This window comes from Zophobas morio, unplaced genomic scaffold, assembly GCF_036711695.1.
Source record: "Zophobas morio isolate AGI-343-1 ecotype UQ-CSIRO unplaced genomic scaffold, CSIRO_AGI_Zmor_V1 ptg000004l, whole genome shotgun sequence".
In the NCBI taxonomy this organism is placed as follows: Eukaryota; Metazoa; Arthropoda; class Insecta; order Coleoptera; family Tenebrionidae; genus Zophobas; species Zophobas morio.
In genome coordinates this window covers 4673931-4700003 of record NW_026972109.1, presented here as the reverse complement: position 1 = coordinate 4700003, position 26073 = coordinate 4673931, and the positions used below count along the sequence as shown (strand labels likewise).

The following is a 26073-nucleotide window of genomic DNA, read 5'->3' as shown; positions in this document are numbered from 1 at the left end:
TGGAAAAATTGCAAAGAAGAGAGATAGGTGTATAATTCTTTATTTCTGCTACATCTCCTTTTTTGTATACTGGACAGATAGTTGCTCTTTTCCAAATATTTGGGAACGTGGATGAATTTAATATTTTATGAAATAACCGGAAGCAAGGATCTACAAAAATATGCGCACAGTCTCGTAACAGAAAACTTGGAATGCCATCAGGTCCCATTGTAAGCGAATTTTTACAACTTTTTAAAGCAGATAAAATTTCTTTTTGTGAAATATTATAGTAGCGATGGATTGATTTCATAGTTGTTGGCAGTTGTGTTGGAATTAGAATTTTTGTAGACTCCATTAAAATAATTTGCGAAACCTTCAACAATTGTATTCGGAGAGTTGAGTTCTTTATTATTATATTTCATTAAGCCGGGGATTCTCGAATGTCCTTTTTTGTTGTTAATATACTCCCAAAACTTTTTTGGATCTATATGCAGTTTATCCTCGATATTTGATATATAATTTTTGTATGCATTCTTAATCATTCTTTTTAGTTGAGATCGATGGTATTTAAAAATATTGTAATAATGTGTAGATTTATGCTTTATGTACTTGCGATGAGCTAAAGATTTATTACGAATACAATTTAGGATTTCAGTGTTAAACCAAGGAGCATAATATTTATGATGATAACTTTTGAAATGATATTTGGGGATAGTACACTAAAAAATTTCATAAATCGTTTTATAAAGTAATTCGCAAGCAGTATTGACATCAGATATATCATCAAGAAAAGACCAATCAATTTTCGAGAGGAGATCATACATTAATGGATAGTTCGCTTTTTTGAAGTTGAAAGATTTAGACTGTGAGTTCATACAAAATTCTTTAAACATTTTGTCAGTTAAGGAGAATTCAACAATAAGCGCTGGATGAAGAGGATCTTCTTTTACAACCGGATCTTCAGATTTTGTGACACTACACTGCAAGTTAGAAAAAACCAAGTCTAGAAGCCGACCCATACTATTACTTACATTATTGTGCTATGAAATATTATAGGGTTAATCACCTCTTCTGTTCTTTTTATTAACATGCCATTTTCCTCACATTTTTTACTGACATTCGTTTATTGCCAAAGCGATTCAGTTCTTGATTTAAATTTTTTCTAGTTTTATAAGCAAGCAGTAGCCCCACCCACCCACACATTCTTCTTTCCAGTGACTACTCTTAATATTGCTCAGTTCTATCTTAGCAGATTTTAGCCCCGCCCACCCACTCTTTTTTTTCTTAGAAGGTATCTCATTTGCCAAAATCGCTCTTATCTTAGCAGGTACTAGCTAAGAGTGATTTTGGCGAATGAAATATCCTCTAAGAAAATAGAAGGCGGGTGGGTGGGGCTAGTGCTTATTAAGATAAGACTGACTTTGGTAAATGATACCTATTTTCTTAGAGGGTATGTCATTCCCCAAAATCAGTCTAATCTTAGCAAGTATTAGCCCCGCCCACCCACCCTTTCTTTTCTCACAGGGTATGTTATTTGCCAAAATCAGCCTTATCTTAGCAGGTACTAAACCCGCCCACCCACCCTCTCTCTCTTTTCTTAGAGAGGATGTGATTTGCCAAAATCGGTCTTATCCTAGCTAGTAGCTGCTAAGATAAAACTGATTTTAACAAATGAAATATCCTTTAAGAAAGTAAAAGGCGGGTGTTTGGGGCTAGTACTTGCTAAGATAAAACTGATTTAGGCGAATGACATAATATCCTCTAAGAAAGAAGCATAAGAAGGGTGGGCGGGGTTTGTACTTGTTAAGACAAGACTGATTTTGACAAATGACACCCTCCAAGAAAATAAAGGACGGGTGAGTGGGGCTAGTACTTGTTAAGATAAGACTGATTTTGGCAAATGATACCTATTTTCTTAGAGGGTATATCATTCGCGAAAATCAGTCTTATCTTAGCAAGCAGCTAGTACTTGATAAGAAAAGACTAATTCTGGTGAAGGACATATCTTCCAAGAAAATAGAGGGTGGGTGGGTGGGTGGGGATATAATACTTGCTAAGATAAGACTGATTTTGGCCAATGAAATATCTTCTAAGAAAATAGAAGGTGGGTGGGTGGGGCTAGTGCTTATTAAGATAAGACTGACTTTGGCAAATGATACCTATTTTCTTAGAGGGTATATCATTCCCCAAAATCAGTCTTATCTTAGCAAGTATTAGCCCCGCCCACCCACCCTCTCTTTTCTTACAGGGTATGTTATTTGCCAAAATCAGCCTTATCTTAGCAGGTACTAAACACGCCCACCCACCCTCTCTCTCTTTTCTTAGAGAGGATGTGATTTGCCAAAATCGATCTTATCCTAGCTAGTAGCTGCTAAGATAAAACTGATTTTAACAAATGAAATATCCTTTAAGAAAGTAAAAGGCGGGTATTTGGGGCTAGTACTTGCTAAGATAAAACTGATTTAGACGAATGACATAATATCCTCTAAGAAAGAAGAAGAAGGGTGGGCGGGGTTGTACTTGTCAAAACAAGACTGATTTTGACAATTGACACCCTCCAAGAAAATAAAGGGCGGGTGGGTGGGGCTAGTACTTGATAAGACAAGACTAATTTTGGCAAAGGACATATCTTCCAAGAAAATAGAGGGTGGGTGGGTAGGGCTAGTACTTGCTAAGATAAGACTGATTTTGACCAATGAAATACCCTCTAAGAAAATAGAGGGTGGGCGGGCGGGGCTAGTGCTTGTTAAGATAAGACTGACTTCGGCAAATAATACCTATTTTTTTAGAGGGTATATCATTCGCAAAAATCAGTCTTATCTTAGCAAGCAGCTAGTACTTGATAATGTTAATTTATGTGCGTATTTAAAGTGCGAAAAATAAAAGGCCAACGATGTTAACACTAGCGAAGGTATTTATTAACTGACTTAGATATGTACAATATGTGAAAACTAACTTAGTAAAAAAAAGGTCTCGACATCTGGACGTCGATTTGCCGTGAAACGCCGACAAAGACAAAAGGGTCCAGACTTTCAACCACACAAGTGTCGCACCGGTACTGGGCCAGAGCGTATCTAATTCTGACATATTGCAACAGATAAGACAAGACTAATTTTGGCAAAGGACATATCTTCCAAGAAAAGAGAGGGTGGGTGGGTGGGGCTATCAAGTGCCAAGATAAGACTGACTGTGGCAGATGACATACCCTGTAAGAAAAGACAGGGTGGGTGGGCGGAGCTAGAACCTGCGAAGATAAGACTCATTTTGGAAGATGATATACCATCTAAGAAAATAAATGGGAGAAGCTATATCATTTGGCAAAATCGGTCTTATCTTGACAAGTATTGGCCCCACCCTCTCTTTTCCTAAAGGGTATCTCATTTGCCAAAATCTCTCTTATCTTAGCAGGCACTAGCCCCACCCACCCACCCTCTCTTTTCGTAGAAGGTATGTCATTTGCCAAAATCACTCTTATTTTAGCAGGTATTGGCTCCGCCCACCCACCCTCCCTTTTCTTAGAGGGTATCTCATTTACCAAAATCACTCTTATCTTAGCAGGTACTAGCCCCGCCCACCCACCCTCTTTTCTTAGAAGATATGTGATTTGCCAAAATTAGTTTTATCTTAGCAGGTAATAGCCAAGAGTGATTTTGGCAAATGAAATATTCTCTAAGAAAAGAAAGGGTGGGTGGGCGGATCTAGTAGCTGCCAAGATAAGACTGATTGTGGCAAATGACATACCTTCTAAGAAAAGATAGGGTGGGTGGGCGGGGCTAGCAAGTGCCAAGATAAGACTGATTGTGGCAGATGACATACCTTGTAAGAAAAGATAGGGTGGGTGGGCGGGGCTATCAAGTGCCAATATAAGACTGACTGTGGCAAATGACATACCCTGTAAGAAAAGACAGGGTGGGTGGGCGGATCTAGAACCTGCGAAGATAAGACTCATCTTGGCAGATGATATACCATCTAAGAAAATAAATGGTAGAAGGTATATCATTTGGCAAAATCGGTCTTATCTTGACAAGTATTGGCCCCACCCACCCACTCTCTCTTTTCCTAAAGGGTATCTCATTTGCCAAAATCACTCTTATCTTAGCAGGTACTAGCCCCACCCACCCACCCTCTCTTTTCGTAGAAGGTATGTCATTTGCCAAAATCACTCTTATTTTAGCAGGTATTGGCCCCGCCCACCCACCCTCTCTTTTCTTAGAGGGTATCTCATTTACCAAAATCACTCTTATCTTAGCAGGTACTAGCCCCGCCCACCCACCCTCTTTTCTTAGAAGATATGTGATTTATCAAAATCAGTTTTATCTTAGCAGGTACTAGCCAAGAGTGATTTTGGCAAATGAAATACTCTCTAAGAAAAGAGAGGGTGGGTGGGCGGATCTAGCAGCTGCCGAGATAAGACTGATTGTGGCAAATGACATACCTTCTAAGAAAAGATAGGGTGGGTGGGCGGGGCTAGCAAGTGCCAAGATAAGACTGAGTGTGGCAAATGACATACCCTGTAAGAAAAGACAGGGTGGGTGGGCGGGGCTAGAATCTGCTAAGATAAGACTGATCTTGGCAGATGATATACCATCTAAGAAAATAAATGGTAGAAGGTATATCATTTGGCAAAATCGGTCTTATCTTGATAAGTATTGACCCCGTCCATCCACCCTTTAATTTCTTCGAGGGCATACCATCTGCCAATATCGGCTTTATCTTGGCAAGCACTAGCCCCGTCCACTCGACCTTTATTTTCTTAGAGGGCTAATATAGTGCTCCAACTGCTGGTTCATTTTTATGACTGTATTCTATTGTGAAGGAGTTAAGTGTTCCACAATAGGCCTCTACCGTAAATAATCTAGCGGTCATAAACCATCAAGGGACCAACTGTCTACACTACACAGGGCCGTATGCGCCCGTAAACCTTTAAGATGATTTATGGCACGACTATTTACATTTTCAATAGAGTTCCTAATACTTGCGGTAATTGAGATTGCAGTGTCATAAAAACGAAGTCAGAGTGGACCACTATACCTGCTAAGATAAGACTGATTTTGCCAAATCATAAATCCCCTAAGAAAAGAGAGGGTGGGTGGGCGGGACTAGGTACCTGCTAATATAAAAGTGATTTTGGCAAAAATAAAACATCAGGGGACCTAAAATTTAAAAAATTCTTTAAAATTATTTAACACTAAGTTTGAATTAGTTTTAAGATTAAGGCTAAAATCAGGCGTATTAAAGTCGCCCAGAGTTATTAAATTTTCATTCTGTATAAAATCTAGATTTATGAATGTTTCAAAAAATAACTCAAATTCTGCTAGAGTAATTGATGGTGGTATATATAAAACAAAGATTAGTAATTTTTGACTAAATTTACCGGTGATTTTAACACCTACAATATCTACAATAGGAACCAAGCTTGTAATGGACGAAAGATCTAATTAACTAAGATTTACAACATAAACCTCTAACATTCTGATAAAGCACTGTAAGAATTTACCATCATAACTGCAACAAATGCAATCATGATGCGCTGGATCACCGGGTGATAATCACTGAATTTAGTCGTCACTTATTCCATAAATACAATTAACGAAAACGTAATTAGTAAAACGGCTAAGTCAATGAGAACGGGAATTAACAGCAGAGTGCAACAAAGCAACTTTATTTTAGTGCAGCCTGTAACTGCAGTGAATTCCCATCCCGTACGAGCCGTACCGAGTTTGACCTTTCCTAACCTGACGGCCATCCGCTGTCTATTATTATAATAATTAATTATATTAATTTTTATTATTGTTTAAGAGAAAATTAGCCGCGTATACGTGTTTAATTTAACGCAGAGTTAAAACTGCATCCGTGCATCCCTGGGTCGACGCACTTTTTTGCTATCAACGGCTTTAATAAAGATTTTTATTGTGTAAAAGTTGCTGGATGAGTTGTACGAAAATTCGTACTGACGTGAAGATGTGGCCCGAAATGTAATTTATCTTAAGATAACCCGCTTAGTTTGTCTTCTTATTAGATTTTAAACTTGTTACATGCATGAGGAGATCCTTACGATTCAATTTCCTCGGTTGTTTCACTTTGTTTTTTCCTCTGCCAGCCAGAAAGATAAACATAATTTATTATGACCACGTCAGTTGGTGGTAACCCGAATTTTATAATCCCGTTGTGTTTGTGGTCAATGTTTTCTTTTAATCCCCGGATGTGTTTTTTTCGCTAGTTTTTTCCCACCTTCGAATAAATCTCGCAACCACAAGTCATTATAACCGCCATGTGGAAAATAAATCGAACTAACTCAAGCCCGTATAATTAATCGTCGGCTTCGACACATTTCGATATTAAATAAATCCCTCTTATATTTCGCATTTTACGCGAAGGGTTCCATTAATCACGGCAATACCAATCGGAAACACGCACTAATTAGATCAATCAATATTTATGTTTCAATTAACTGTAAAGGATAAGAGGACGACTCTATTAACCGTCACGTAGTGTAGGATCCTCGAAAGCTCCCGGACTGCAGCCGTCGATACCGATCAAAGCGAAACGAAAGCACTAGTGCGTTAATATCGCGCTTTTGACACGATTCTGTTCTCTCAGATTTCGAAAAAGCCGGCTTTAGATTAAAATCGATCGAGATGACGGTGCGAGGACGACCGTAATTAAGCCCATTTGGCACGTCAAGATGAAACCGGAATGCAGATCAAAAGCCAAGAATAGCTTCTGTCTATCGAAAGTGGAATTGGATCCACCTTCACGGTTTGCATGTTTTTATCCCGTTCGAAAAGTCTGGATTCCCGAAATTAGAATTGATTACTTTTACTTTGAGAGGTTTTCTTTAAGTTGGCATTATAGTTGGTTATTTGGCCGATCAAAGGCTGCCTCGCTGTATCGTAAAAGTTAATAGATCTGTCCTGTTCCTGATCAACGATTCCCTCGAGGATTTTAAGAGGTCGATTGTAGGAGTACACTTGTATTTATTAAGCTCGGGATTTAATTCTTCCCACTTTGGATCGCTAAGTTCCGACTCTTCTTACTAATTAATGTAGTTTCACTCTGCACTACTTAACAGCTTTAGGCAGAACTTGGTGGCAGGGATCCGGGCTTTGTCACAATATCTGCACTAATTATTTTTGCATCGTCTCGGATTCGGTACTTTCGTCTTAATTTTCCTTCCGGCTTTAAATATTTCAGTGGGGCGGATTTTTCCAATTAAAGTTTGGAATAGGATTTTTCTACGACGCTGTAGACTTCGTTACTCCACAAAACTGCAAACTTAAAAATGATCACCGGACGCTAAAAAAATTAATATATAGTGGTTTTCTTGCCGAGACAACACTACAAATAGGTTTCGGAGTTACCACCAATCCTCGATGGTCTGAAAGTAGTTTGGAGGTAATATATGTGTCTATAGTGCTCGATAAAAAGCAAATTGAGATACTCGGATCCTCGGTTAACTCTCTTGGCGCTAATGCAGGAGGCTCTTAATGGCCGGTGTCGATATTTTCACGACAATAAATATACCAGCGCAGAAGGCAATGTTTTTGGTTTAACCTGAAGCGGAGAACGAATTTATTTTGTTAATGTTCGGCCGTTACGAATTTTGCAGTATTAATGGTGTTTACTAGACTTTACTGGGTCATTTACCGCTACACTAAAAGCCAAAACGTCCTTCTGGATTCTAAAATATGAAGTTTTGAGCATTAAATTAGGTAACTGTCAATGTATAATTTTTCTGCAAGGGTGGGTGGGCGGGGTTTTGTATTTTCTAGTAAATTTGTAGAGAAATGTGGGGGACAAAATTTACCAGTTTAAACATGTTTTCAGTTTCTTATTGTGAAGAGAAGACTATGTATATTAAGAAGAAAAAAACAAGGCAAAACATAAGCCCCGCCCACCCGCCCTGCCTCAATTGTGACGATTTTTCATTGTTCGGTTTCAGCCAGGGGAGTCAAAGTTTTATTCCAAAATCCTTATTAAGTAATCGTTTTATTCAAAGAAAACTATATATATTAAGTAAAAGTTGCAGTCAAAAATTAAACCCCACCCACCCGCCCTAATCTCAATTGTGATGAATTTTTCATTGATTGTTAGACCGAGAGGTGGAACGTAATTGCAAAATGTATATTTTCCTACAAAAATTTACTATTTTAAACATGTTTTAAGTTTTTTGTTTGTTTCAAGAAGGCTACGTATATTAAGAAAAATGTCAAAATGTAAGCTGATTCCAAAAAGATAGCCTATTTGGAATCACAGAGCAATTTTTTCGAAATATTTGGAGTGATATTCAAATATTTTAAAATCATTAAATAAGATCACTGTACCCTAAAACTTCTCAAAAAATAGTATAGTTGAAAATAGTTAGAATGCATGCTAATATTGCAATTTAAAAAACCATACTGTATAAAATATATACAGGTTTCTTTCAACAACATCAAACTTAAAAACATGTGTCAGATGGTAAGTTCTTGTTGAGAAATAAGGATTTTGCAATTAAGCTCCGCCCTCTGGCTCACAACGAATAAAAAAATCATTTACAATTGAGATGGCGGTGGGCGGGGCTTAAATTTTGTCGTTTTTTCTAAATACACATGATCTTGTTTTCGTGTCAAGATATTTAAATCGTTTGAAATGGTAAATTTTTGTCGGAAAACAGGGATTTTACAGTTAAGCTCCACCCTTTGGTCCGACAACGAATGAAAACTTTATCACATTTGAGGTTGGGGCGAGCGGGTGGGGCTTATTTTATGACGTTTTATTTCTTGACATATACAGTTGTCTTTTAAAAACATGTTTGCAATTAAGCTCCACCCCGCAGCTCACAACAATTAAAACAAGTCGGCACAGTTGAGTTGAGGGTGGGTGGGCGGAGTTTATATTTTGCGTTTTTTCTAGTAAATTTCTTTATTTCCCTCAAAAAAAAAAATTCTACCCAAATCTGCAAATTGTGAGTTTTTACTTGTGATTTATCAATCCATTCGTTGTGCAAAGAAAAAATTGAACTCGAAAATGCTGCATATGTTTCATTGTACTTCAGGAGCGAAACAACTTTCGACCAATTTTTAAAAATTGCAATATTTCAATTGGCGATCCTGGAAAACCGGTTGGAGTTAAAAATCAAATTCTCAAAATCACATAATTTTTTTTTAAAATCTCGATTTATTTACTTTGGATCAATTTTTTGATATTAGAATTTTTCATTTTCCTTTTTTTCGGGTTTAAATTTTCTGTACAACCATTTTTCGTTTTTTCAGTTTCGTTTCCTCAATTTTTCAAGCTCTTGATTTTTGTTTTTCGTATTCTCGATTTTTTTATTTTCGCTTTCTCGATTTCATATCACAATTTTCTTTTTTACAATTCCTTTATTTTTTCATTATTTCTTTCGATTTCAGAATTTTAAAATTGAAAAATCCAAAAATTGAATAATTAAAATTGAAAACCGGTGAAATTCTTTCTTCAAAGCCAATAAGAATGAATGACTAAAACGAAATAAGGGTGGGTGGGAGGTGGGTCTTTTTACTTTGTTCTAAATCTACCGCTTGTTTTATGTTATTCAATCTTATCTTGGTAAGTACTAGCGCCGCCCACCCACCCTTTATTTTCTTAGAAGGTATATGATTTGCCAAAGTTAGTTTAACGTAGCATGTACTAGGCCCGCCCACCCGTCCTCTATCTTCTTAGGGATATGTGATTTGCTAAGATCAGTCTTATCTTAGCAAATACTAATAAAAAAATTAAAATTATAAATCGAAAAATTGAAGAAACGAAAAAATGATATATCCAAAAAGTGAAAAATGAAAAACTAAAAACCCGAGAAGTTACAAATAGAAAAATTGCAAATCTGAAAACTGAAACATCCAAAAATTTGAAAATCGAAAAAGTGAAAAATCTAAAAATGAAAAATTGAAAAATTGCAAATCGAAAAATTGAAGAAACGAGAAACTGTAAGAATTAAAATTGAAAAAACAAAAAAAAAACAAATCGAAACACTGAAAAATCGAATAAATGAAAAAAATAACGAAAATAAAAAACCTAAAAATTGCAAAATATAAGAATTGAAAAATCAAAAAGTGGAGAATTGAAAATTTTAAACCTGAAAACTTGAAAATTGCAAATCGATAAACAGAAGGAAAAAAATGAAAATCTTAAATAATAATCTTCGATGAACTTTTTGATATTAGGATTTTTCGTTTTTTCTTTTTCTTCGATTTTAAATTTTCCATATGACAATTCTTCGTTTTTTTTTCATTTTCTTTAATTTTCAGTTTTACAGTTTTTCATTTTTTGATTTTTCGAATTCAATTTTACAATAAATAAAATAAGACAGTGAAACGGAGACAAAAGGTGGGCGGGGCTGAATTTAGTAGCAGTAGCAGTAGCCCCGCCCACCCACCCTCTATTTTCTTACACGTTATATGATTTGCCAAAATTAGTTTTGTCTTTGTATGTACTAGGCCCGCCCACCCGCTCTCTATCATTTTAGAGGATATGTGATTTGCTAAAATCAATCTTATCTTAGCAAGTACTAACCAAACAAATTAAAAATTAAAAAATTGAAGAAACGAAAAATAGATAAATCCAAAAAGTGAGAAATTAAAAATTGAAAACTCGAAAAACTGGAAATAGAAAAATTGGAAAATCTGAAAACTGAATCATCCAACAATTAGAAAATCGAAAAAAATTGAAAATTTTAAAAATGAAATTCGAGGAGTCGCATATCTTGAAAATGAAAACACAAAACAATGAAAAATTGTAAAATTGCAAATTGAAAACTTGAAGAAACGAGAAACTGAAAAATCGAATAAGTGACGAATAATAAAGAACCGAAAACTATAAAAATTGAAAAAATCTAAATTTGGAGAATCGAAAATTTTAATCTTGAAAACTCGAAAAATTGTAAATCGAAAAACTGAAGAAAATTTTGAAAAATTGAAAAATTCAAAATATCGACGCTGGATTCTGGATTCTGGATTTTTAATTTATGGGGGCTGACCGCAGCCAGCCGGCACTTAGGCCTCGCCTTTGGGCCCATTGTACCTTCCCCAAGTCCATATCAGGGTGTTTTCCCGCTCCTCTACTCGTCAAGCCATCCAACTGCTTGAATGTACTTGAGTAATGCAGAGGGTGGAAACTCCCTGATATTTGCCATACTAGGCCAGATGTCCCCTAGTATGGATTCCCTGTAGGAGGCTAGGGCTGGACACTCACGAAGAATGTGCTCAGCTGTTTCCTCTTCTTCATTGCATCCACGACAGATTGGGTCTGTTACTACCCCTATCGTATGTAGATGTTTGTTAAACTGGTAATGTCCCGTAAGGAATCCTACCAGTTTACGCAGTTTGTCCCTTGAAAGTGAGAGATAAAATTTTGTCAACTTACGGTCTGGTGTCGCCATACAAGCTCTACTATGCCGACAGCTGCTCAACGTCGCCCATATCTGCTCATGGCGTCTATGGGTATATTGCTTTACGAGTTCGTTCGAGAGGGCGACCGAAGGCGTGATTGCCGGTTCGGGTCCCCAGAAGGGCATGCGCGCGGCTCGCTTCGCCATCTCATCTGCCCTCTCGTTTCCTTCGTTGCCACTGTGTCCTTTGATCCAACAAAGTTCCACACTATTCCTCTGCGTTACATACTTTAGCGTTTGTCTGCACTCCCAAACCAGCCCGGATCGAACCATACAGCTGTCCAGGGCTAGTAGTGCAGACTTGCTGTCAGTAAGTATGCGTATTGATTTGTTGCCGATTTCACGTTCAGCAATGATTCTAGCTCCCAGCATTATTCCCATCAGTTCTGTTTGTAAGACAGACGTGTGGGTGCCGAGAGGTACACTGATTTGTGCGTTCAGTTGTTCGGAGTAGATGCCGGGTCCTGAACCACTATCTGTTTTGGCACCATCGACATAGATATCTATGTCGGCTCGTCCTTCTGAATTATCATTCATTGATATTCTATATGTCTTCTCATATATTAATTTTGTGCCCATTCGGTCACAACCCATCCTCAACAAGGGTATTCTGTTGAACGCCTCCGTTAAGATCCGAGTGTGCTTCGTTGTGCGGCCTTGCTTGTTCCATACTCCCAGAGAGTGAAGTCTTAGAGACGTCGTCATTGCCGCTTCCTCTATGTAAAGGTTAAGAGGTGCTAAGCAAAGGAGAGTCTCCAGAGCCGCTGTGGGAGTGGTCTTCATTGCTCCTGTAACACTGAGACACGCCATTCTCTGAACGTGTTCAAGTTGCAGGGCTGTTGTTTTTTGTCTGGCTCTGGGCCACCAAACTAAAGCTCCATAGCACAGCATCGGTCTGACTATTGCCGTGTAGATCCAGAGGGCGATCTTGGGATTTAAACCCCACGACCTTCCCACCACCCTACGACATTGCCAAAGAGCCGAGCGTGCCTTTTCTACTTTATCATCTACATGCTTCTTCCAATTCAGTCGCCAGTCCAATACAACTCCCAGGTATTTGACTTCGTCCGAAAGTTGAAGCGTTGTGTTAAATATTTTTGGCATCTGTAGTGTGCCAATTTTCCTTTTCCTGGTGAACAGGATTAGTTTCGTCTTTTCTCCGTTAACGGAGAGGGTATGTCTGTTGCACCATTCCTCGACTATTTTTACTGCAGCTTGCATTATCTCACATAATGTATCTGCGTTTTTTCCTGTTAGCAGAATGACCAGATCGTCCGCGTATCCAATTGTGTGGTAGCCAAGATCATTGAGGCGTCGTATCAGGCTGTCAACGACAGTATCCCACAGTACAGGAGAGAGAACTCCTCCCTGAGGACATCCCCTGTCTACAACAGCCTCGATCTCAGTGCCACCTACATTAATCATTACTTCCCTATTCCTCAGCATACTGGCCACCCACCTACTTAGGGTGGGGTCCACGTCGTGCTTTCGTAGGGCTAGTTCTATGCTTTTGAAGGTCGTTTTATCAAACGCTCCTTCAATATCCAAAAACATTCCTAAGGTGAAGAGTTTGTTCTCCATCGCCCACTCTATACGGTTTACAACTGTGTGTAAGGCCGTATCGGTGGATCTTCCTTGGATGTAGGCATGTTGGTTCGGATGTAGAGGTTGCTTGCTCAAAGCAGTCTCCCGAATCTCTTTTTCGCTTAGTCTTTCTAGCGTTTTCAGCAAGAATGATGTTAAGCTAATTGGTCTGTAGGATTTAGCCAAGGTGTAATCTTGTCGTCCTGGCTTAGGTATAAAGATAACCTTTACTTTTCGCCATGCATTCGGTATGTAGCTGAAAGCCAGACACGCCCGAACCATTGGCAACAAAATAGGGCGTAGTCTGCTCATTCCCCTCTGCAGGAGGGCGGGATAAATACCGTCAACTCCTGGAGATTTGTATGGGGAAAAGCTGTCCACTGCCCACTCCAGTCTTGCCTCCGTGACTACCTTTGCAGCCAGCGCCCAGTCCTTCGGGGAAGGTTGAGTACCGACTACATCCCTTTTGGAATGGGAGGTAGTCCGTGTGCTGCCTGGAAACATGGTCTGCAGCAAAAGTTCTGCGGACTCTTCTAAGGTGGCTGTAAAGGTGCCATCTTCTTTCTTTAGGAAACCTAGTTGATGTGTGTGGTCCTTCGAGAGAACTCTCTTCAGCCTTGCGGCCGAAGCAGTCGACGTTATGTCGCTGCAGAAGGATCTCCACGTTTCCCGTTTCCTCTTTCTTAATTCTTTCTTAAACTCTTTCCGGTGCTCTTTATAGGCTTCCCAGTCTTCAGTTTTCTTAGTGTTTTTTGCTCTATTGAAAAGTTTTCTTAGCCCCGATTGAAGTAGGCTGAGCCTTTGGTTCCACCATGGTGTACCTTTGCCCAGACCTTCCTTCTTTAGGGGGCTACTTTTCTCATACGCTGACATTAGAGAGTCATTGATAATGGTCAAGGTTTTCTCTATGTCTTCTGTCGAACTGTATTCTGTTGGTATAGACTGCACGGAGGTCCCCAGTCTGTCGTCCAGTTCTTCGTTGTATAAAGCCCAGTTCGTCAGCCTAGGGTTCCTGTACGTCTTTATCTCCATGTCTATACATTTTGATGTATACATGATCCATCTATGGTCTGACACTGACGCCTCTTTAGAGACGTGCCATCCCATTATATATTGTGAGATATCCCATGTAGCCAGTGTAATATCTATTACTGACTGACTACGTGATGTTACGAAAGTTGGTTCGCAGCCTCGGTTGAGAATCTCTAGATTTGTTGATAAAAGATATTCAGCTAGTGTTCTTCCTCTATCATTAGTGTCTTTGCTCCCCCACAACAGACAGTGGGCATTTGCATCGGCACCGATGATGAGGTTTATATTTCCGGTATCACAGTGTTCCACCAAGTTCGCCATTTCCCATGTCGGACATGGTTCCTGTGCTCCCTGTGGTAAGTACACGGATGCTATTACCAGTTGCTCTTCGCCTCTACCTATGTTACACTTAACATTTACCGCAGTCACATCCCTGGAGCTGACCTGAGGTAGGAGAACGGCTTTAATTTTCCTCGGAATGTAGACGCATGTCCTTGGAGATTCTATTGTGGTACCTGAAACAACAGTGCCATTTAAATTGCTCAACCCTGCGATCCTGGATTTTACAATCCATGGTTCTTGGATTATTGCTATAGTGTTCTGCATCTTGTCTAGACGACGACACAAAACAGTCGTCGCCATGCGACAATGCTGCAGGTTAATCTGAATGAAATTTATCTGCTGCAGCGCCATCTCTGCAACCAAAAATCCCATAATTGTCCTAGGAGACACGAGGCACATGTCTCAGGCGGGCCTGCCCCCACTGGTAGAGGCTTCCTCCCCTGGGGTTTCTACCTCTTCCATAGGGGTCTGCCCTTCCTGAGCCGACGCCTCGTTCTCCTTGAGTTTCAGGTTGAAAGAGGACAGCATATAATTGATTCTGCCCTCTCTCTCCCTGATTATCTTGGCCTCTTCCATCCCAAGACCAAACACAAAGAGGTTGCCTGGAGAGGCAGCCTCGGGTTTGGCCTCGCGATGGAAAAGAAGCCATTTTTTGACGTGGGCCCATTGGTTCTGACCCTCCAGGCGGCGAAGTACGACTCCTGCATCCACCGGTGGTCCCGGTATCCACAGGGTCGCCCTCACCAGCCTTGGTAGCTCAGCCAAGGGGACCACGTTAAGTTGTGCGCCCTCCCACAAGGGTGTTAGGGAGCGCACTGTTTGTTGTAGCCATTTCAGGGACAACTCGTCTTCACAGGTTATCCTTAGGACTTCCCCTGTGTACTTCATGCCCCTGAAAGTGGCTGCTTGTCTACCCGATGCCAAGCACTGGTCCAGTTGCCTGTCCAGCGCTCCCATCAGGCCCTTTTGTACTATCTCCACCTGGCCAGCAGTCAGCTTACCAAGTGGATGCTGCACATCAATCACAGCTACACGGAGATGACTTGCAGCCGCCTCCCTGTAGCTCTGTTCTCTAGAGGTAGTCTCCTGCCTCCTCATCCTCTTTTGCTTCTCAGCTGCCGGAGGTGTGGAGGTTGAAGACCTCACTCTCTTCTTTGACCCTGAGGTCTTTTTCCCCGCGGTTTGTTTAGGGTTGGCTATCGTAGCCTGCCCTTTACCCTTGGGGTTTATCCCGGAGGAGGATGGACCCGGTTTCGGCGGGTCGGTATTCGCCGCCTCCGCCTGCAAACGAGCCTTCCTCCGCCTTTTTACCTCAGCCCCGCAGATTCGCTTCCTCCTAGGAGGCTGCGAACCCACATTGGCTGGGTTTTCTGTTTGAGGTGCACCCGAAGGCACTTCCTCAGTGGTTTTTTTAGTGTCGATTTCCATAATCTGGATTTTGATTTCGTCCTCCTGCGTCCCCACCCACCACGGAGTCCAACAAGGGGACGCCGAACTTCGACGTCAGGGCTAGCAGAAGGATATAGCCCCCAGGGAAGCTCATCCTGCAGTACGCAGCCTCAACTAGTGAGGCTACTCGTGCTCAGACTACACTTCCCCCAAGGACTCACCCTGTCGGCGGTCTGACCCGACGACACAGCCGATTGATCTGAGATGGGTTAGTCTCGACCTCCCGTTTTGGTGGAAATCCAGGCCAAAGAGGCGTGTTGCCCAGCCTTGGTGACACACTGCACAAAGGGGGGCTCAACCTCCAGGATTCCTTCATCCCACCTTACGGGTCTCCACGCACGGCACAAACACGCGGGAGCTTGTCCGCGGGGCTGTTTTGACGACCCCACACCAGGGGTTTAATCCCGGGGGGGCACGTTTATTTCCAGCCCTCCTCTACTGAACCGCCTTCGCGGCCGTCTAAGCCGACAACCACCAAGGCATGTCCAGGCAAGACGAGCCTCAGCCCTAACCTACATATCTGGAGAAGGGAAAAATCCAGGTCGGACTTCCACCACCCCCAGGAGTGTTTAGTTCCCGGGGGCATATCCGCCTTCCCCAGACCCCCTTCCCCAGACAATGCCGGTCTCCCCCTATCCGCAACCCTGGGGACGCGCCTGATAGGTAGCTCAACCCACAGGAAAAAAAATATCGACGCAAGAGCAGTTCTGTCGAAATAATCTTCGACCAATTTTTTGATATTAGAATTTTTGGTTTTTCCTTTTTCTTGGGTTTTAAATTTTCCATACGTGTCACAATTTTTCGTTTTTTCATTTTCTTTCATTTTCAGTTTTTCAATTTTTCAATTTTACAATTTTTAATTTTAAATTTTTCACTTTGTCGTTTCCTCAGTTTTTGAAGTTCTTGATTTTTGTTTTTCATTCTCTCGATTTTTTTAGTTTCATTTTCGTGATTTCATATCACAATTTTTCCTTTATTTTTTTCAATATTTCTTTCGATTTTATAATTTTTAAATTGAAAACTGGTGAAATTTTTCTTCAGAGCCAATAAGAATGAATGATGAAAACGGAATAAGGGTGGGTCGGAGGGGCCCCCAAGTACTAGCACCGCCCACCCACCCTGTATTTTCTTAGAGGCCATATGATTTGCCAAAATTAGTTTTATCTTAACAAGTACTAACAAAAAAATTTCAAAATTGAAAAATTGCAAATAGAAAAATTGAAGAATCGAGAAACTGAAAAAATTAAAATTGAAAAAACAAAAAAATTACATCGAAACACTGAAAAATCGAATAAGTGAAAAAATAACGAAAATAAAGAACCGAAAAATATAAAAATTGAAAAAATCTAAATTTGGAGAATCGAAAATTTTAATCTTGAAAACTCGAAAAATTGTAAATCGAAAAACTAAAGAAAAATTTGAAAAATTGAAAAATTCAAAATATCGAAGCAAAAGGAGTTCTGCCGAAATAATCTTCGACCAATTTTTTGATATTAGAATTTTTGGTTTTTTCCTTTTTCTTCGATTTTAAATTTTCCATACGTGTCACAATTTTTCATTTTTGGATTTTTCACTTTGTCGTTTCCTCAGTTTTTGAAGTTCTTGATTTTTGTTTTTCATACTCTCGATTTTTTGACTTTCATTTTCGTGATTTCATACATACACAATTTTTCCTTTATTTTTTTCAATATTTCTTTCGATTTTATAATTTTTAAATTGAAAACTGGTGAAATTTTTTCTTCAGAGCCAATAAGAATGAATGATGAAAACGGAATAAGGGTGGGTCGGAGGGGCCCCCAAGTACTAGCCCCGCCCACCCACCCTGTATTTTCTTAGAGGCTATATGATTTGCCAAAATTAGTTTTATCTTAACCAGCACTAACAAAAAAATTGAAAATTGAAAATCTAAAAACTGAAGAAAAAAAAATGAAAAATTTAAGAATTGAAAAATTCAAGCAAAAAATCGAGGCGAAATAATCTTCGACCAATTTTTTTTTAAATGTAAAACTTTCTCGGGGGCCCCAACTGTCTTTTTTTTAAGAATATGAAACCTCAGGGGTACCAACTGCCACAAGTGCCTTTTTTTAAGAAGGTGAACTATTTTTTTCTGTTACTCTGTGACTAGTATCTTCTATATTGTTCTATGTTCCATCTATGTTATTATTTACTCTATAGAAGCAAAATTCCGCAAAATCAGAGTTTATAATTTTTCAGAGAAGCAGTTCCTATTTGTTGGACTGTACTTCAGAAGCGAGGGAAGTTCTGCTGAAAAAACTTTCGACCAATTTTTGAATACCATCTACATGATATTCTTAATGGACATACCCAATTTGACCACAATCGGTCTAGTAGTTCGGAGATTATCTGTGTAATAAAAATGAACACAGATGGCAAACATTGATAGTGATAGGGAAATGGGAGACCACTTATTTCGCACCCTAGCCGTCAAGAAACGTCGGGAAATAAAAACATGCATAAAGCTTGCCTTCTGCAACATAAAGTAGAGAATCCCATATATTCATAATTTACATTCTGTATAAATTCATCTCGTAACGTAATACGTTTTAAAAAGCCTGTTTGTCTTTGTAATTTTTTTAACTTTACCCATCGAGCCCTTTGACCTTAAACCCGAAACAGCAAAAAATAAAAATCCACAACATCCACTTTGTTTTGTCCATGTTTTGCCTAAAGCTTGCTTTAAGCAAATCACTTTCTGTGGAAGGAAATAAATCCTGTTCCAAGCTTCGGCTTTTTTCGTCGCCGTAAACTGAAATATGCTGCATCATTGTCATAAAAGATTGTTTTTCGCACAAAACGTAAAAGTGTCTATTAATTTGCCACTTTGAACGAATCAAACATTTTTACAAAATTCGGACAAGGCCAAATTCTCGTTGTTTGTGAAATATTTGATTTGGGGAAGGTATTTGTCAAACCTTCGATGATAATGCGAAAAGGAAACTGCGAAATGCTTTTAGAAAGTTCTTTTTTATACGCCACTAAAAATAACAAATACGATTTTCCGTCCGTGCTGTGAGCACTTACAGCAGGTGTTTCAGATGAAATATGAAAATTTCAGGTCAGCGTTGATAGATGTCGAGAGTTTTTGTAACCCATTTCGGCAATTCAAGTGTAGTGAAAATTTGAATAAACTTGACGCGTTTCAGCAGCTACGCTTCTCGCATTAATTGACAGTAGATTTTGACGATAAAAAAAAAGTGAGTCGAGGTTTGTGTTTAATGTAGCTGACGTGAAACCACTTCATCTGGGAATTTAGTATATTCCCGGATTTTTTTCGTGGATTTTGTTCCACAAATGGCGGACACGCTGTATAATCCCGGACTTAGTGGACGTACTTCAGCTTACGGGGACTCGCTAGACGAGGTATAACATTTTTTTGGTTTTTTGTATGAAACAATGATATTAATATAGATGTATCATACATCAAACTGCAGCTTTTTTCATATTCTAGAGCGCAGAGACCAGTTCAATCAATTAAAAAAATATGGCTGAGAAATATCTTAAAAAAAGGGCCATTGTATGTTTTCTTTTCAAGTTTTTTGAGTCATAACCATCATAGAATCGCTTGAAAATTCGCACATGGATAAAACATTACTTTTTACAGGGCGCGGAGTCATTAAATGTTTGTTAGTGGTACAATTTGTTTAAATAATAATGTGTTTATTAAAATCAAAATATACCACAAATTAAAGCAAAATACGTCGAATAATTTTAACAGGAATATCAGAGGAAAATTAATGATCTATTGCTTAGCAGAGTTTTTAACAAAAACTAACAATTATTGAAAAAAATGGGTATCAATTCGACAGAATTTGAGCCGTTAGTTCAGTACTTTGCCGATAGGAACGCCACTAAAATTTACGGAAACGACTTTCCAGGTGAAACCCTTATCGCCTGCTCTACCATAAACTGATTGTTAACGTTCTCGGCTGATTTTTCTAATTTATGGCAAGGAACTCAGTTTTATAACAAGCCGCCAGGATCGGCCGTAGTAATCTATTGTTAAGGAATTTAACTTTTACGCAATGAGGTACTATCATAAAATCGAATTAAAACTGGGGAACTATAATATTTTTACTCCACTCAGGATCCTAAATTTAATACACATGATTACCAAAAATTCATTGTAATATTATTGTTAATATATATTTTACTTTGTTAATTAATAAAACTAATAAACATATTTATAATGGTAACAAAAAATGTATAAAATACATCTTTTGTTTAACACGTATAAGTAGCTAAGTGTATCTACTACTTATCACAGAAAGGAGGTGTTTTAAAAAAGCCCTACGCCCAGTAACTTCTCCCTTCATTGTTTACTCGAAAAAAGTGCTCGTATATGTTTTCATTTGCCGAGAGATCATTTTCAAAATATATTTATAATAAAAATATGCAAGTCTTGGTGATGAAAAATGTACTCCTAATAAATTATTAAAGTACATAAAAAAATAGAAACAAATTTTATTTATTTTAAAAAAAATGTCTCGCAAAGGCAGGTTCCTCTTTCTTCGTAAATCAATTATTTCGGGCAATAATGCACCAAAGTAAAATCTGCCAAGTTTATCTGCCATCTTTTTACATATTTCTTCGTCTTTATAATTTTTTTCTATATTAATTCCTTTGGGTGTCCACACAAAAAAATAAACTTGTGAAATACCCGTAACAAGCATTTGTCCCTGGACTTGAAAGTAGTAATCATGATTTCTTTTTAGTTTCAATTCTCCGTCTGTCAATATACAAAATTTAATTTTTTTTTTCTAACCGCTTCTTCGGGAGAAAAATCTTGCGATTTTGAAGGGCATTTAATTTCGACTAATGCACTCCTATCCTCTAGAACCCTGTCTGGACTAGCAGCCAAGTAAGGAAATTGTTTTGAAATAAACAAGCCACACCGTTGAGTTTTTATATTTTTATTTATTTCAAAACACTTGACAGCTTTTTCCTCACTTTGCTGTCCATAGTATGTATTATTATTACCTTTAAATGTACTGTACAACAGAGACTCCACAGTTTTAGCTATTGCTGTAGTCGGTCTAAGTTTGTAAATACGTCCAAAATTTGAAGCCGTAACCCTAATTTCTCTTTCTTTTGCCCAAATGTGCCTGTTGCCTAGTGTCTATTTCAATTTGGTCTAAATTCAAAGATAATTTTCTCAAAAAAACGTCTTTGGCTGTCACAAATGTTTCTACATCCATGTCAGGATTATCTAACAAATATTTAAACCATAATCGCAATCGGGACCAGCATACGTACATTTTTTACGACATATTTTTTTTACGAATACTTTGTTTAAGACGAGCTTGTTTCATAGACGAACAATATTTTTTTGTTATTAAACCAGGACCGTTTTAATCACAATATATTTACTTATCCCCTCTAAAAAATTCATGACGTCACCTCAAAATAATTTATCATCCCATTCATATTTTTTGGATTCGGATATATAGGGTTACTCAAAAAATTTAATGAATGCCCAAATTTATTTTATTAATTTAATCAGGAACTACTAAACCGAATGCTTTGAAATCTTGGAAATGTTTTAAATTTATCATAAACATGATAAATTTTTGATCAAAATATATTTGCTCGTCCCTCCTAAAAAATGGATGACGCCACCCCAAAATTTTGCTAAATAAATCCTATCTAAATTGTATAAAATATGATGAGTCTCTTCTTGTGATTTATCATTCCATTCATGTTTTTTGGATTTGCATGTACAGGATGACCCCAAAAATTAATTCATGCGTAAATTTATTTTATTGATTTAATCAGGAACTACAGAACCCAATGCTTTGAAATCTTGCAAATGTTTTAAGGTTATAAAGAGCATAATAAAGTTTTTGTCAAAATATATTTGCTTATCCCCTCCAAAAAATTGATAAAGTTTACCGAATAATCCTATTTAAAATGTACAAAATATGATGAGTCGTTTCTTGTAATTTATTATTCCACTCATATTTTTTGGATTCGGATATATAGGGTTAGTCAAAAAATTTAATGAATGCGCAAATTTATTTTATTGATTTAATCAGGAAATACAAAACCGAATGCTTTGAAATCTAATGTGAAAAAAAAACATAATAGGCATGCAGTCGTCACGTTTCCGATAGCGAGGGAAGTACTGTCTAAACTCTTTAGACCAATTTTTTTGATTTTCCCATTTCTCCATTTCTCAATTTTAGATTTTTCAATTATTAACTTTTCGATTTTTCAATTTTGGTCTAATTTGATTTCTTAATTTTTTTATTTTTTGACTACTACTGTTGATGTTTTGATTTCTCGATGTTTCAGTTTTTAAACATTCCAATGTTTCGATTTTTCTACTTTTTGGCTTTACGAATGTTCAATTTTTTTATTTTTGAATTTTAGATTTGTGTTTTTTTTTATTTTTTGGTGTTTCGGTTTCCCAATTCTTCAATTTTTCGATATTTTAATTTTTCAATTTTTCGAGTTTTTAAATTTAGGAAATTTCTTTTATTTTATTTCTCAATTTTTGGATTTTTTAAATTTTACATTTTTCGATTTTACTATTTTTTGATGCTTGGATTTCTCAATTTTTCAAGGTTTCAGTACTCAATTTTTCAGGATTTGAATATTGAAAACTTTTCAATTATAATTTTTTTATTTTTTTAATGTTTCGATTTTTGGGTGGTTTGATTTTTTGATTTTTAAAGTTTTTGATTTTTCGATTTTTCCGATTTGTTGTCTATTTTAAGTATATTTCATTTTTCAATTTGCGCCTTCTGGGGGAGTATTAATTGTTGTGCTGCACTTGACGGGCGAGGGAAGTTCTGTCGAAATAACCTTCGACCAATTTTTGAATACCATCTACATGATATTCTTAATGCACATACAAGATTTGACCACAATCGGTGTAATAAATATGAACACAGATGGCAAACATTGGAAATGGGAGACCACTTATTTCGCACCCTAGCGGTCAAGAAACGTCGGGTAATAAAAGCATGCATAAAGCTTGCCTTCTGCAACATAAAGTAGAGAATCTCATATATTCATAATTTACAATCTGTATAAATTCATCTCGTAGCGTAATACGTTTTAAAAAGCCTGTTTGTCTTTGTAATTTTTTTAACTTTACCCATCGAGCCCTTTGACCTTAAACCCGAAACAGCAAAAAATAAAAATCCACAACATCCACTTTGTTTTGTCCATGTTTTGCCTAAAGCTTGCTTTAAGCAAATCACTTTCTGTGGAAGGAAATAAATCCTGTTCCAAGCTTCGGCTTTTTTCTCCGCCGTAAACTGAAATATGCTGCATCATTGTCATAACGCACCATAATTTTTTTTTCCACAACACGTAAAAGTGTCTGTTAATTTGCGACTTTGAACGAATCAAACATTTTTACAAAATTCGGACAAGGCCAAATTCTCGACTACGTTGTTTGTGAAATATTTGATTTGGGGAAGGTATTTGTCAAACCTTCGATGATAATGCGAAAAGGAAACTGCGAAATGCTTTTAGAAAGTTCTTTTTTATACGCCACTAAAAATAACAAATACGATTTTCCGTCCGTGCTGTGAGCACTTACAGCAGGTGTTTCAGATGAAATATGAAAATTTCAGGTCAGCGTTGATAGATGTCGAGCGTTTTTGTAACCCATTTCGGCAATTCAAGTGTAGTGAAAATTTGATTAAACTTGACGCGTTTCAGCAGCTACGCTTCTCGGATTAATTGACAGTAGATTTTGACGATAAAAAAAGTGAGTCGAGGTTTGTGTTTAATGTAGCTGACTTGAAACCACTTCATCTGGGAATTTAGTATATTCCCGGATTTTTTTCGTGGATTTTGTTCCACAAATGGCGGACACACTGTATAATCCCGGACTTAGTGGACGTACTTCAGCTTAATGACCGTAGCCGCACAAAAAGGCCAGTCACACTCATCCGCACCATATAATCTTGGCTCCCGATAATCCCCAAACCGAATAACTGACCCTCCCAGATCTAAACAAAGAGTAAAGGTAATATTAGGGTCCTCGTGCAGCATAACCGTAAAAAGCCCTCAGCTAATGACCTTTTTATTTCGCATCGAGGCAACTTTTTCCCTAAACGACTATATTTGTTGCAGGTGTGGGCAAGAAACCCGCGTAATCCCCCGTCTTCTCCAGCTCCGCTTCCACTGGCTCAAGTCCGAGAAGGAGTCCCTGCGTCTCGAGGAGGCCGGAATCACCAAAGCTGTCCTCGATTCCGCCATCGCCGCGTTCACCCTAGAGATAATAGTTAAGCACGGCGAACCGGCGCCTCGCCTCTGCAACAAAGACCCTCTCACTATTAAAATGGGGACGTACGTGGTGGACCTCTTCCCCAACGCGAAATTCATCTTCATGGTGCGGGACGGCCGCGCCACCGCTCATTCGATCATAACGCGCAAAGTGACGATAACGGGCTTCGATCTGTCGAGTTACAGGCAGTGCCTGAAAAAGTGGAACAGTGCGGTCGAAGCCATGAATAATCAGTGCAAAGAGCTGGGACCGAACAGGTGCCTGAAGGTGCCGTATGAACAATTGGTGCTGCATCCGAGGAAGTGGATGGAGAGGGTGCTCAAGTTCTTGGATATTCCGTGGAACGAGTCGGTGCTGCACCATCACGAGTTTATCAATAATGGAGTTAGTTTGAGCAAGTGAGTGTAATAAGAATAGCGAGTTTATTGGGGGGAGATTAGATGCATTTGTAGCGGCGAGGGCGTGCAGCGGACGTTTAATGCAGGATTGCCTCATGGAAATGATTGCCAGACTGGCGGGATTTGGCGTGGGTCGGGTTTGACGACGGTTATTACACTACGACTCTAAATGAACAGATGTTCTAATATGAGCTGTTTTTTTTGATTTGTTGTCACGGGTCTACACGGCGTTGAGCTGTTTCTGACGACGACACTTATTTTTATGAAGTGCTCTCGACTATTCCGTTCTAGAATGTTTCCTATTCTAGAGCGCTTAGATAAGTTATGGCTCGTAAGCGGCTCGTGTTTTGCTCCTGCATTTCTTAGTGAGAACGATGAGGTTTTTTTCCTTTTCCAGCTACTTTCACGTTTTTTCAACTCCTACAGTATGAAAAAATATGTCTTCCGTTTTCGTCTGTCTGTCGTCTGTCGATTTTTGTATTATCATCCTTATCAATAATTTTAGGACATCATTTCAAAATTCTGCATGGTAAAAGCTATTTAAATATTTGGCTTGGGGTTCATGAATCCGCCTTAAGTTTTACCCTAGGGTTTCAAAATTTCGCAGCAATTTGTATTTTAACTTGTAATTTCCGTCTGAAATCTAATACCGATATATTTTTTTCGTTACTAAATAAAATACTTCAATGATTCTTTCAAATTGTCCTAATTTTAATATACACAGTGTTCATAAAAAATTCTAATTTTACAATTTTCAAATATCGATATTTCAGTTTTTTCAAATTGAACACCCTGTATTTTATTAGTGTATCGTACTCGATTTTGTTCCGATTCTTCAAATATGTCGATATCTCTCTTAAAAAAGTAAAACTCGCAGTAACTATCAGCTTCAAATTCAGAAAATACTCAACGAAAAAGAAATAGAACAAAAAATAGAATCAGATACAGTAATAAAATATAGGCTGTTCTATTTGAAAAAACTGAAAGATCGAAAATTGTAACAATTAAAACTTTTTTGTTGTAAGTTGTAAACACTCTGTATATGAAAATTTAATCTCATTTATACCACAACAAAGGGCGTACTTATTATCTTTTGTGATTTTTTTGTGAACCCTTCCATTAAAAACAAGACCCTCTGTATAGCTAAAAATAATTCTAGAGTGTGGTTCTCAAATAGCCGTACAACTATGGTCTGTATTTTTTTTCTGTTTCTAATAATTAATGAAATTTCCTATAACGCGCACCCTGTATATTTAGGGAATATCGTGGCGATGGTAAAATGTTATTCAAGATTTGTTTAATCAGTCCTACCAACAATTTGATGATATCAGTCCAAAATTTAATTAACCTATGTACCCCTGTAGGTGTGGTTTATGACTCCGTCTTCTACAGTTTTCTATTTTCACTTGTAATTTGTCTGAAATTTAATACTGAAATATTTTTCTCGTTACTAAATAAAACACTTTAACAATTCTTTCAAATTGTCATTTTCTCGATTTCATATCACAATTTTTCCTTTTTACAAATTCCTTTATTTTTTTCAATATTTCTTCCGATTTTAAAATTTTAAATTTGAAAAATCCAAAAATTGAGTATTAACAAATTGGAAACTGGTGAAATTC

General features: G+C 37.9%; 2 protein-coding genes across 2 annotated transcripts in view; one reads left to right on the top strand and one right to left on the bottom strand.

Annotated features, from left to right (window-relative positions):
* Positions 1 to 26073, top strand: part of Tpst (Tyrosylprotein sulfotransferase) — a 210398-nt gene that overhangs the window by 169710 nt on the left and 14615 nt on the right. The window contains exon 5 of the mRNA XM_064068168.1: positions 23900 to 24451. Within this exon, the coding sequence (XP_063924238.1) occupies positions 23900 to 24451 (552 nt within the window). The remainder of the gene's footprint in view (positions 1 to 23899; positions 24452 to 26073) is intronic.
* On the bottom strand, positions 11204 to 11808 carry LOC135134273 (ribonuclease H-like). The gene is made up of 2 exons (XM_064062899.1): positions 11377 to 11808; positions 11204 to 11324 (listed from the first exon to the last, which is right to left on the bottom strand). The coding sequence occupies exons 1-2, from the start codon at positions 11762 to 11764 to the stop codon at positions 11302 to 11304; spliced, it is 411 nt and encodes a 136-aa protein (XP_063918969.1). The 5' UTR covers positions 11765 to 11808; the 3' UTR covers positions 11204 to 11301.